This window comes from Capricornis sumatraensis, chromosome 1, assembly GCF_032405125.1.
Source record: "Capricornis sumatraensis isolate serow.1 chromosome 1, serow.2, whole genome shotgun sequence".
Taxonomy (NCBI): domain Eukaryota; kingdom Metazoa; phylum Chordata; class Mammalia; order Artiodactyla; family Bovidae; genus Capricornis; species Capricornis sumatraensis.
In genome coordinates, this window is record NC_091069.1 from 251020749 (window position 1) to 251034370 (window position 13622).

The 13622-nt window shown below is 50.4% G+C and overlaps 1 protein-coding gene across 1 annotated transcript in view; it reads left to right on the top strand.

The window, feature by feature from the left end:
- Positions 1 to 13622, top strand: part of ADARB1 (adenosine deaminase RNA specific B1) — a 108234-nt gene that overhangs the window by 73516 nt on the left and 21096 nt on the right. Inside the window, exons 3-8 of the mRNA XM_068986650.1 lie at positions 1267 to 1341; positions 5163 to 6097; positions 9639 to 9753; positions 10479 to 10647; positions 11258 to 11406; positions 12692 to 12860. Of these exons, the coding sequence (XP_068842751.1) occupies positions 1314 to 1341; positions 5163 to 6097; positions 9639 to 9753; positions 10479 to 10647; positions 11258 to 11406; positions 12692 to 12860 (1565 nt within the window). The 5' untranslated portion in view covers positions 1267 to 1313. The remainder of the gene's footprint in view (positions 1 to 1266; positions 1342 to 5162; positions 6098 to 9638; positions 9754 to 10478; positions 10648 to 11257; positions 11407 to 12691; positions 12861 to 13622) is intronic.

The following is a 13622-nucleotide window of genomic DNA, read 5'->3' on the forward strand; positions in this document are numbered from 1 at the left end:
ATCACTTCATGGGAAATAGAAAGGGAAAAAGTGGGAACAGTGACAGATTTTATTTTCTTGGGCTCCAAAATTACTATGGACAGTGATTGTAGCCATGAAATTAAGATACTTGCTCCTTGGAAGAAAAGCTATGTCACATGTAGATAGCATATTAAAAACCAGAGATATCAGTTTGCCACCATAGTCAAAGCTATGGTTTTTCCAGTAGTTAAGTACGATGTGAGAGTTCAACCTTAAAGAAGGCTGAGTGCCGAAAAATTGATGCTTTCAAATTGTGGTGCTGGAGAAGACTCTTGAGAGTCCCTTCAACAGCAAGGAGATCAAACCAGTCAATCGTAGAGGAAATCAACCCTGAATACTCATTGAAAGGGCTGATGCTGAAGTTCCAATACTTTAGCCACCTGATGGGAAGAGCCAACTCATTGGAAAAGACCGTGATGCTGGAAAACATTGAGGGCAGGAGAAGTGGGTGGCAGAGGATGAGATGGTTGGATGGCATCACCGACTTAATAGATGTGAATTTGAGCAAACTTCATGAGATAGTGGAGGACAGAGAAGCCTGGCATCCTGCAGTCCTTCAGGTCCTCAAAGAATCGGACATGACTTAGCAACCAAACAGCAGCAAACACGTTAGTATAATCCTGCAAAGTACAGCCAAAATATTTAGGAAGAGGAAACTCCTGAATTTGTCAAAAATTATATAATTGGAATAATTGTTTTTTGAGGATTTCCTGTGGTTTCTCCTGCCAACAAAATAATAAGTTATACATGGTTAAGAAATTAGAACAAATTTGAGGAATTACTTGCTTTTTAATGTCATCCATGCGATGCTGCTCAAGATGAGAGGGGACTGGTGGGGTGAATGCTGAGGCATGTTTCTTGCTCCACAGCTTTATCTTATGACCCCAAAACTGAAGTCTCCCCAGAGCAGAGATCACGTGGCAGCCGGGCCTGAGTTCTGTCTGGGGTCTGTCTTGAGGAGTCTGGAATGCATAGGTCCTCACCCTGCCCTGGCTTGGAGCTCTCCATGGTCCTGACCCCAGAATCCAGGCTGCCCTCTGCAACGTGGCCTGAAATCTGCCCCACCCCTACCCCAGATGCAGAGTCCTGGCTGGGACCCTGGGGTTCCTGGTATGCACTCAGAATGTGGGAGCCTCAGAATGCTGTCCAGAGGGCAGACCTAACCATCCTGTTTTGCCATTTTCCCACAGAGGAGACTTACTCAATTACTTGTACACTCAGTGTGGTCTTCTTGATGTCTTGCAGACAGAAACAGCCTCCGCCAGTCAAGAAACCCTCAAAAGTATTTTGCCATGGATGTAGAAGATGAAGAAAACATGAGTAAGATCCAGGCCTATCCTGTAGTGTCAAGTGGCTCATTTTCCTATTAAAATCTTAGTGTTGTAAATTTATGCAATGGGACCAATTTGGGGAGGGTCATTTTTTTTCTTCGATACAGCCTGTTCACAGTGGCATGTGTTTAATTTTCATATATTCTCTACAGTAGGTCTCGGAGTCTGCTGTGGGCGTTTTCCTTATAGCGGTTTGTCTGAATTTTTATTCTTGTATTTGCCCTGGGGCCCCAGTGCACATGGCTGAAACGCGGGGCCCAGCCTCCAGGCACACATGCCCTAAAGCCACATGCTTCCTGTCCCTATGTGCTTCTCGTAACAGTGGCCCTGATTTCCATCTGTCCAAATCTAAGGTGGCCTTTGAGATTGGCCGTGTAGGTGACGGTGCCTGGAATCTTCAGGTGCAGTGGGCTGTCCTGCACTTTGAGGGAAGGGCTCACACGAGTCTGTTGGTCTTGTTTGATGAGCCTCAGGGCTGGAGTTGGCTGAAGCCCCTCCTCACTGCCCTCCCTGGCCTTGGCTCCACCCTTGACGCTGTTCCCTGTAAAGAGTCAGTAGACACACTTCTCTGTTCTGTTTGTTGCTGATCCCGGGTAGCAGAGCAGTTAGATAAGGTTACATGTTCCCACAGAGGCTGGGCATGTTCTGTAGGGAGGTCACAGCGGAGCTGAGAGTTCTGGTGCGTGTGATGTGTGCCCTTCCCTGTTACCTGTGTGTGTTGAGGTGTCCCTGGAAGAACCCACGGGTGTAAGGGATGAACAGTCACTCGGGATGAGGACACACTTCAGCCAGCATCCTGCGGCCTCACCCAGAGCCTGTAGCTGTGGCCTTGGGGTTAGCTTGGCTGCTCGCAGAATCCAGGCCTCTGTCCCCGAGGGTAGTGGGTACTGTGGGTTGCTGGGTCTCTGCCAGCTGACCCTGAAGTTGTGTGCCCTCATGTGGGAGGCCACACCCAGGACCCTGGCATGAGAAGACGTGACCAGGTGCGATTTCAGGCCATGTGGCAGTGCGTCCTCCTGCGGCGTGGGTGTGGCCTCTGGCTGCCCGCACTCTCTCCAGGCTGCTGCCCCAGCGGTCACTCTCGGGGGGCTTTGGGGCCAACCCACTCCCCACGCCCACTGTCACCCATGCAGCCCTCCCCCTGCCGTGAGGACTGTGAGCTGTTGTCCACGGTGCTGGTCGTGGGGTTTGGGAAGAAGCTTCACAATGCTCTAGGTTATGTAACCATCCCCAGACTGCTCTGGGGGTCAGTTACCAGATAAAGAGTCCTTCTGAATACAGTTTCTGGAAAGATGAGCTGCTGGTTCTAGTGCTGAAACTGAAATGCCAGACCCATATTTTTCTGTCATTTTGAAAGCAATGAATCGTTTTTATCATGATTAGTATTCACGTTTATGAAATAAAATAGCATGCTATGGAAATAGAAAGCATCTATCTAAGAAGAGTTGTGAGGGTGGGCTGTCTTCTTGCATTTCTGGTGTTTTATTTGCCTTTATGTAGAAGCGTTTTTAGGAAAGTAGAGCATGAGTAGTATTTGCGAGCTCCTGAAGCACATAAGAACATAGAATCCGTGTGAACTGAAGCACATGAGAATGTAGAATTCATGTGAACTCTCTTGTAGAAAGTGTATTTTTCTATAATCAACACTGACTATTTTTATTTCTTGAAGGAAAGCTTTGATTTCAGAGAGTATGAACATTTGGTTAAATGCATGTCAGAATGTTTACCGTAATTTGACTTCTTTACTGATAATTCTGTTTGGCAGTAACATGAGAATGTACGCAGCCATGCGGTGTGCCATGCTCTCGCTCACTTGTTAATCTAAACTGTCTCGCTCTGCCCTCTCTAACCTTCTGTTTCCTTTGAGCACCGAAAGGAGTAACCTATTGAGCTTTTGCTGGAGGATGTTATAAATGAAAATTTAGTGTTCATTCCGTCAGCTTTGTCAACTGGGAGAAGTGGTGTGTGTGCCAGGTGTACCTGGGAGGCAGTGAGCTAGGAAGGCTTGAAAAGTGAAAGTGAAGTCACTCAGTCATGTCCAACTCTTTGCGACCCCATGGACTGTAGCCTGCCAGGCTCCTCCACCCATGGGATTTTCCAGGCAAGAATATTGGAATGGGTTGCTGTTTCTTTCTCCAGGGGATCTTCCCCACCCAGGGATTGAAGCCTGGTCTCCCACACTGCAGGCAGACTCTTTACTGTCTGAGCCACCAGGGAAGGCTTAGCAGTGTCTTAATCTCAGCCATAGCGGAGATAGTCAATCTCCCTGTGGCTGTGTTTACATGAGCACCATTCTTGCATCTCAGTGAGGATGGCAACCCGGGAGCCCAGGAACTTGAACTGTGGGCACTGGCAGCCGGGGACCCAGACTTGCTGCCACGTTAAGTACCTCCCATGGGTCCAGCTGGTGAAGGTCTTTACGGCTATCCTCAGAATCTACTTTCACATTAAGGAATAGAAATGGCCTCCTTAGCATAGTCAGAATCTTCTTTCACATTAAGTAATAGAGATGGAGTGGGGCCACCTAATGGGGCACCTGTAAACCAGCTTATGATTGTGAGCAATATTCCATTGCTGAAAACACTTGTGGATTCTCAAAAGTTAGCAGTAGGGCTTTAAATACACTCACATTAACAGTATTGTAAAGCCTGGTGGTCATTAACCTTGTGCTTCTTGCAGCCAGTGGCCTATGCAAGCTAACCAGGAAAACAAGAAGTTACTGCTTTTTCTCTTTTCCAAAAAGCTTGATAAACTTAAAGGGAAGAGGGAGTGCTTTTTTTATTCCCATTTTTTTGAGGTTAAAGTCATATTTATTTTGCCATGAACTTTTAGAGTTCTAAAAATTATTTTTATTACTTGTAAAAATAAACTACCTTTAAAAGGTAGTATAACCAAATTATTTTGTAATTTCATCAAATATTTGTTTTTCTAAAAAGGAGCACATTGCCAGCCTCAGGAAGTTAGGAAGCTGTGGCCACCATCGGCGTGTCAGTCTTCATGTCTGGCCTTATATGTTTTTTTCTATCATGGGGTGTATTAAGGATTCAGAGACAAATCGGTCCCCATAACTTATTTTTTTTTTTTTTTAAGATTTATTTATTTATTTAATTTTTTTTTTAATTTTAAAATCTTTAATTCTTACATGTGTTCCCAATTGAAAAAATGTTAACTGAGCATCAGAAGTGAAGCTGTGTCCTTTAAAATAGTTTCTAAAAGGCCAGAACACTTTACATAAACAGTTTTCTAAGACTTATCCATGAACCAAATCAAACAACTGCACATATTAATTGAATATTTTAAACCAGAAAAACTAAGTGACTGGTGAATGCATATTTTAAATCATGTTTTCTCTTCTGGAAAGGCTGCAGTTGAAAGCCCAGTATGAGTATAGTATGAGAAACAGCCTTGAAAAGGAGGAAAGGCTGGAATAAAAGGCACTTTGTTGATACTGATGTTAGATTATTAATGTAAGGTCTTCTTGGATTAGTTTATTCCACATTTTGATAAACTTGCATAGAAACCTTTAGGTGCTTCAGAATATTCTCATAGAAAAAGATGACTTAAAGATTCACCTTTTGATGCAGTCATTGATACTAAATAGAAACAGGATTAGCCATTATTTAGCAGAACATCAAATTGCTCGTTCCAGTGTAGACAGATAGTTCTGTGGTTAAAAGTGCAGCCAGGAATAAGATATATAAGCACACATCACTTAACCAGTTACAAAGAGAGATAAAGGAATCTATAAATTTTGCATTTACAAGATCCTGCAACGAAGGCGTTGTAAGTTACTCTTTCTGGGCACCGCAGGTTCAAGCAGCACAGATGTTAAGGAAAACTGCAATCTGGACGGCGCGCCCCCCAAGGACGGCAGGGCCCCAGGGCCTGGCGAGGGTGCCCCGCTCTCCAACGGGGGCGGCGGGGGCACCAGCAGGAAGCGGGCCCTGGACGAGGGCAGCAACGGCCATGCCAAGTTCCGCCTGAAGAAGCGGAGGAGGGCGCCGGGGCCCGCACTGCCCAAGAACGCGCTGATGCAGCTGAACGAGATCAAGCCCGGCCTGCAGTACACGCTGCTGTCGCAGACGGGGCCAGTACACGCGCCCCTCTTCCTCATGTCCGTCGAGGTCAACGGACAGGTGTTCGAGGGCTCCGGCCCCACAAAGAAGAAGGCCAAGCTGCATGCGGCCGAGAAGGCCCTGCGCTCATTCGTCCAGTTCCCCAACGCCTCTGAGGCCCACCTGGCTATGGGCCGCAGCCTGTCCACCAATGCGGACTTTACGTCTGACCAGGCCGACTTCCCTGACACGCTCTTCAATGGCTTCGAGACGCCCGACAGGTCGGAGGTGCCCTTCTACCTGGGCTCCAATGGCGATGATTCCTTCAGCTCCAGCGGGGACCTCAGCCTGGCCGCGTCCCCAGTGCCCGCCGGCCTGGCCCAGCCGCCCCTGCCTGGGCCACCGCCTTTCCCACCGCCTAGTGGGAAGAACCCTGTGATGATCTTGAACGAGCTGCGCCCGGGACTCAAGTACGACTTCCTCTCAGAGAGTGGGGAGAGCCATGCCAAGAACTTCGTCATGTCCGTGGTCGTGGACGGCCAGTTCTTTGAAGGCTCTGGGAGGAACAAAAAGCTGGCCAAGGCCCGGGCCGCACAGTCCGCCCTGGCGACTATCTTTAACTTGCACTTGGATCAAACCCCGTCTCGCCAGCCCATCCCCAGCGAGGGCCTGCAGCTGCACCTGCCGCAGGTGAGGAGAGCCGCTGAGCGCCGCGTGTGGCTGACGCTCTTAGACAAGGTGTGGCTGTCGGGGTCAGCTTCTCCGCCGCCCTGTCCCCAGCAGAGAGAGCTCCTGTAAGCCAGGCTGCCAGGGGGCCTTCCCAGTACTGTGCTGCTCATGTGGGCACGGGAGCCCAGCCGAGGCTGGCGCTGACAGGTGCTCTGTGGCTGTTGCTGCCCACGGCAGGCGGGCCAAGGCGCCCTTACCTTGTTGCCCACCCTGTGGCAACCACACCCCGCAGGGCCTGTCTCAGGAGCGGGAGGGCAGGAGAGGGGCCGGAGCCCTGCGCCTGTCACAGCTCAGCGGTCTCCTCCCTCCACATCTCACATGGAACCCCAGGTGCAGGAGAGGTGAGGCAGGCTGGTCAGCAGCTGAAACCCAAGTTAGGGTCAAGGTACTAGGGCCCTGTGGAGCGTGTCCAGGCAGAGGCCAAGCCTCCACAGTGGTGAGCACATGTCAGAAGGCCTGGGGCGTTGGATCCCCATGAGAGATCCAGAGCCCCAGGGTCCCAGGGGTCTCTGCACTTGGAGTCCCCGCGGGGTCCCTAGAGCTCTGCCTGCTCAGCCACAGGTGGGCACTGCTCTTAGTTTGCTCTTGGACAGGGCACGGAGCAGGAAAATCAGGAGAAGAGGGGAGGGGTCATCTCAGGGTGAGGGGGGATCATCTCAGGGTGAGGGGGGATCATCTCAGGGTGAGGGGGGATCATCTCAGGGTGAGGTGGGGTCATCTGAGGGTGAGGGAGGGTCATCTGAGGGTGAGGGAGGATCATCTCAGGGTGAGGGGGGGTCATCTCAGGGTGAGGAGGGGTCATCTCAGGGTGAGGGGGGTCATCTCAGGGTGAGGGAGGGTTATCTCAGGGTGAGGGAGGGTCATCTTGGTGAGAGAGGGGTCATCTATGGTAAAGATGGGTCATCTCATGGTGAGAAGAGGGGACATTTCAGCCTGAAGAGAAGGGACATTTCATTGTGAAGGGTGATGTCATCTCACAAGAAGGTAAGGGGTCATCTCAGGGTGAAGAGGGGACATTTCAGGGGGTGCTCTGAGGAGAGTGAAGGAGCAAGGCTTACTTGTCTCAACACCCATAGAACTGTTTGGTTATTTATTGCTTCTTTTCATGGAAATCCAACATGTCTCTGGTCTATTGTGAAGATGTTTGTTTCAGGGAGAAAGTCTCACCCTGTTCTCTAATCCTTTCTATCATCATATGATTCAGTTTGAGAATAAAATACACATTGATGTAATGAGAAGGTATGGAGGAGCCCAGGTTGACAGGCCAGCCTGCACTCCCCCAGGAAAACCCACCCCCATCCTGCCTTTGGGGGACCGTTGAGGACCAGTAGTTCTCAGCTGTGAAAGAAGGAACTTTATTTATTTATTTTTTGCTGAAAGCAACCAATACAGCATCAATGTAAAGTAATATATTCAAAGTATATTACTGTTCTTTTTTTTAATGAGCCAAGTAACTGCTTCCCGTATTAGCCTCTTGTTATATGATTTATAAGGACTGTTGGTCCATTTATCATTGCACACATCAGGGGCACCAGCTCTCAAGGGACTTTATTTTCCAGTTGAATATCTGATGCAGTCTTTCAGCCAAGGTTCACCCATGCTGTGGTCACGGTGACTCCTGACATGTGCCGTCTTCTCCTAGCGTGAGCAGTCGTGTAGAGAGACTGGGGTCATTGAAAGCTGCTTGGGAGTCACCTGTAGGGGGAGGGATGAGTGTGCATGCGTGTGTGGGCACTGGCAGCCTGCTTCGGTCCTGGCCGTGACACCCGTGGGGAGCAGTGAGCAGAGCTGCTGGCTCGGGAGGGGCCTCATCAGCCCTGCCCAGCTGCCTCTGTGGCCCAGGCCAGCTGGGTCTGGGGAGGTGAACTGTCTCCCCCTCACCCCCTACCGCTTCCAGGGGCCCCAGGGTGGCTCCCTGCCCTCAAGCAGTACCCAAGAATGCAGTCATACCCTCCTCGGAGGACCTGTGAGCAGCCTTCAGAGAGTTGCTCCTCTTAGCATCATTTCTGGACTCGATGGCCTTTTCGACACATACCTCCTGGGAGTGAGGCATCTTGCTGTCTTCCTGGGGTTACCCGGAAGGATGTAGGGGGGCCTTCCCTGGTCCCAGGGACTTGTTGCTTCCATGTTGCCTTCATGTGGCATTGAGAGATTATAAAGTCAGATGGTACTGTCCACATGGTGAGCACAGGGCTATCCATGAACTTGATGGACGTGGCCCAGACAAGGTGTCCCAGGAGCCCACCCAGTCCCCACTGACTGTGAGAGCATGTTTGCTGTGTGGCCTTGTCTGCCCCAAAGCTGGAGGGAGGGGCTTCATGCCAGTGTGTCAGGGGGATGGTGGCTGGGGGACTGCCCAGGCAGAGGCGTGGCAGCAGCCCAGACTCTGCGTCCACCCGTCTGCAGCTCCTCACCCTGTAGGGGGGCCTCTGTCTCCTCTCATGCACATCGCCTCCACTTCCTGTCCTGTCCGCAGTCTTGCTGCCTTTCTTGCACTCACCCACGGCCTTGCTCCTCTTCCGAGGGTGCAGGGTTAGGTCCTGGCCCTGTCCCCACTCTCCTGTTTCCCTCCTACTTGGCCGTGAGCACCATCTTCTGGGGCTCGTTGCTGGTGCAAGAGTAGGGCAGTGTACTGACGACTGTTCTTTCCGGATAAGCTGCCATTGAGAATAATGACTCTTCTGCCCATTCAGGAGTGTTTCATTGAGGGCTTGGCTGGGGACTCGAGACAAGTGTGAGCTGCTGGGACGTGGGTCCCATGTGACTCCTTGCACCCCCTCCCATCAGGCATTGTTCCCAGAACACAGGGGGTCCCTCAGTCCATGCTGTAGAAGGAGGACCAGGTCCACACTCTCGAAGCCGTGTGCCCCCAAGTGCAGTGCTGCACGCCCCCCAGACGCGGCCAGCGCTGTGCGCGAGCGGCCCTGCAGCCCTCCCCTGTCGTCCCAGCTAGGGGACAGAGCCCGCGCCTGTGGGGCTCTGGGCAGTGCTGCTCTCTGGTCTCAGATGTGGAGGTAACAGGCGCAGGTGGACTGCTGCCTTGGGAGGGAGGTGCTGAGATATGGTTTCCCTTCTGACTCCCCTTTCCTTCCTGAGTGGCCCCTGCAGGGCCGTTCTGGCTTCCGCTTTGAGGTGACCAGTCAGAAGCCCTATTTCTTGGGGAGTGTGGCTGCAGGCTCCAAGCCACAGAGGGAGGGAGGCAGGTGACCTTGCCGCCCTGGGCCTGGGTTCCCCCCGGAGAGAGGGCTGGGGTGGGAGGCCTTAGCTGCTCTGTGCTGCTCCCACGTGGCTGGGCTCCTGCCATCCTGTCCGTAGAGGCCCTTATATGCCCCTCGGATGCCTGGTTCCAAGAAATGTCTTGGAGGAAAAACTGCGCATGCACACGTGTGCGTGCACACACACACACACACTCACACACTCATTTGCCAGACCTCCCGTGTGGCTCAGAGAAGAGGCCCCAGAACGTAACCCCAGAGGGCGCTGACCCCCTCTTGGTCCTCAGGTCCTGGCCGATGCCGTGGCCCGCCTGGTGCTGGATAAGTTTGGGGACCTGACAGACAGCTTCGCCTCCCCCCACGCGCGCAGGAAGGTCCTTGCTGGAATCGTCATGACAACAGGTAACCGTGTTGATGTGTGTCCACTGCGTGTTCTCACACTTAATGAAGAAGACACGCTCTCAGTGTACAGAAGTCTCTGACAGGAGCAGAAGGCGACTTCTTCATCCTCCTTCAGAATGTCTCCTGTGTGCCACTGGAGGAGCTGCACTTATGTTTCTCCCCCACCATTTCATCTGTTTAACCTGAGTGTTTTGTTTGGAGAAAGCGTCCTGTATTAGTATTTGATTCCAGTAACCTTACATGAATCATCTTGAGCGAGTCTGGGAAAGGCAGGAGACCTGTTGGTTCTTGCTTCACTGAGAGTAGCCGTCTCTGGTGTGTCAGTTCACATCACTGTTGCCAGATAAGCTTCCCTGTTCCCTTCCCCGCGAGAGAAGGCTTCCGAAAGCATAGAGACTGCGTGGGGGAAGCACCCTTGGAGACGGCAACAGAAACCCAGCTAAATTTGCCCTTAAGTTCCCAGCTGTGAGGGGATCCCTCCCCAAGTCCTCTTCCACCTCCTGGAAGTGAACCCCCTGAGCAGTGTCTACATGGACCACTCCTGGGAGCAGGAACCACAACCACGGCCAGTGCCTGTGTCCCTGGGGCGGCCAGAGGACCTTTGGCTCCTGGGGGCTGGGTCTGAGGCTGTCTTGGGGCCCTCTCTTCTTGGAGTATCCGCTCAGCCCAGCTGGCTGAGCCAATTCCTGGGGAGGAATCGCGAAATGGTTTCTCCTGTGTTCCAGGCACAGATGTGAAGGACGCCAAGGTGATCAGCATCTCCACGGGAACAAAGTGCATCAACGGCGAGTACATGAGTGACCGGGGGCTCGCACTTAACGACTGCCACGCGGAGATCATAGCCCGCAGATCCCTGCTGAGGTTTCTCTACATGCAGCTTGAGCTTTACTTAAAGTGAGTGTCCGAGGAAATGGGTGAAGGAAGCTGTTTTCCATAAAAAAAAATTTTCCTCCGATCAAATGTATTGCATCCTTTTCACCGTGTGTCTGTCATCACTGAAAAATTCTCAGCGTAGTAACTTTCTGAGTTACAGGTTGGGAACCCTTTGCCCTTGAAGCTCAGGCTATCAAGTAGAGTTGGCTGAGTTATATAATTCACATGCCTGTGTACATACCACCACGCGTGCAGTCAGAGGGGTCATGTCTGTGTTCCAGACCCCAGGCTTTTGCTTTATACAGGAATAAGTGCTGGGGAGGTCACCATGTCCAGACGGCTGACTGTGAGTCTGACTACTTCCTGCCCCAGGTCATGTCTTACTCGCAGCCTTTCTGTTCTGAGGTTGTAAATGAAGAGAACGGGGTTACTTGTGTACTGATGACCTGTCTCATTGGTGAGCAGGCAGGAACCATGCTAATTATCATAAACATGTCAAGTAAATACCCCAGTGCAAGCTTATCTTACCCTGTTGAAAACACTGGCCTTTGAAAATCATCATCAGCTATGAGAGACTGAATTTTGATTATGTTCAGCTTTAAGGTTTATCTTTGCAACTTACTCCTTTCAGTAGCAGAGATGATCAGAAGAGGTCCATCTTTGAGAAGTCCGAGCGGGGCGGCTTCAAGCTGAAGGAGAATGTCCAGTTCCACCTGTACATCAGCACCTCCCCCTGCGGGGACGCCAGGATCTTCTCACCGCACGAACCCATCCTGGAAGGTACCATGCCAGGCTCAGCAGTAGCCGCCGCGTCCCGAGAAAGTCCTGTGTTGTAACAGAGAAAAGGACAAACCTGTATTAATATCGTTTCTTCTTCAAAGATTTCAACCTTGGATGTAGATCTGATAGGAATGTATAAAAACATGAAGTTTGCTTCTCAATTAGTAACTTGAAATTTTTAATGAATGAAAATGTGGATTCAAACAAGAAATTAGAATAGAGTGAGGATATTAAACAAAATTGTGTTCAGATTTTGAATTTGGATGACACGCATCTCTAGATTGGAAATGCACGTCGTGGTCCACGTTTCTGGCGGGTTGTGATATCACGAGAGTGTGACCAAGTCTCAGAAGCAGGTGTCGATGGGCAGGAAGGCCTCTCTCTGACCTCCGTGAGCTCTCATTCTTGTTCCTGCTCTTGTTTCATAGGAATTTGTATCCACAACCCTGCTCACAAGCTTAAGGATTATTTGTTCCAGATAGAACATTTGATCACATTATTTTTCTTGATTATAAAAGCAACATGTGGGGACTTCCCTGGTGACCCAGTGGCGAAGACTTCTCGCTACCAGTGCAGGGGGCCTGGGTTCAATCCTGGTCAGGAAACTAGATCCCACGTGCTGCAATTAAGATCCTGCGTGCTGCAACCAAGACCTAAGATCCTGCATTCCACAAAGAAGACCCAGCACAGATAAATAAATAGATACCTAAGAATTTTTAAAAACACAAAATTATAAAAAAAAATTTTTTTAAGCAACAAATATGCACTGTAGAAATTGCCAAATATTTTTAAAACATAAAAAAAAAAAACATTTAAATCACTGTATTCATGTAAAAAACGTCTGGGTGTTTGTGAATGTTTCCTATGGATTTATTTCCACATCCCTATAGATTTATTTTTGAAAATTTAAGTATGCAGCAGAGAAATATAGCAAATACTCTAATATCCATCACCTAGAATTAGCAAATGTCACCCTTGTGTTCTGTCTGCTTCCGCTAGTTTCTAATCCTGGAAATACATCGTTTTGTTAAAGTGGAGGCCTTCTTTTCTCCCAACCACCAGGGGAACCACCTTTGTGACTTTGGTGTGTATTGTATCCTCCCGTCCAATTTCTTGTGCTTGCATCGTAAGCACATGTCTTAGGTGCATGTAGAATGAACACACGCACGCGTGTGTGTGAACCGTGTTTTGAATTGATAGAGTGTTGTTAGACATGCTTTCTGGTGAGTTAAATAGGTGGTCGACCGGCAGACCCTCTCCAGAGGACCTTGTGTCTCTGTCTTAGAGCCAGCAGACAGACATCCGAACCGAAAAGCCCGTGGACAGCTGCGGACGAAGATAGAGTCTGGTGAGGGGACCATCCCCGTTCGCTCCAATGCCAGCGTCCAGACGTGGGATGGGGTGCTGCAGGGGGAGCGGCTGCTCACCATGTCCTGCAGTGACAAGATGGCCAGGTAAGTCCCCTCGGACATGCGCCTGGGCCTGCCCCCACCCCTGCACGCCCGGGTGCCCCGGGGTGTTTCCAGGGACACCTGGCATGTGTCCCACAGATTTACTGAAGGACTCAGGTCTTAAAAGGTGCTTCAGGGCCACCTTGAGAGGAGAGGTGGGGTCTCTGGACAGAGGCTCTGGAGCCAGGTCCTTTTGGGTAAGAGGCTTCACTATAAAGGCACCATTGATTAAAATCATGGCTGTTAGTATAGGAACTCAACCTCCAGCTGCTCTCCCCTACCGGGAGGTCAAGAGAATGGGGCTGAAAGTTCCCACAGTATGTAATCAGTATTTGGCTCCACAGCCAACCAGCCCCCGTCCTCAGGTGGGTGACACAGTCCACCTCATTAGCACAGACCCCTTATGGTTAATCACTTAGAAAGTTCCCAGGGCCTGGGAGCTGTGAGCCAGGAACCCCAGAAGAATACCAGACCTATATAAGAAAAATATATTCTGATCATCTGAGTGACCAACTGTACTTTCTGATAAATCACAAGATCAGTCACTGTAGCTTCATAGTAGGTCTTGAGGTCGGATAGTCAGTCCTCCAGCTTTGTTCTCCTGTGTTGTGTGGGCTCTTCAGGCCTTCTGGCCCTTAATGTAAACTTTGGAATCAGTTTGTCACTATCTGCAGAATACTGTGCTAGAGTCTTGACGGGTTTGTGCTGAGTCTGTAGCTCAGGTTGGAAAGAATCGAGTCTTCCTCTCCATGAACATAGGCTATC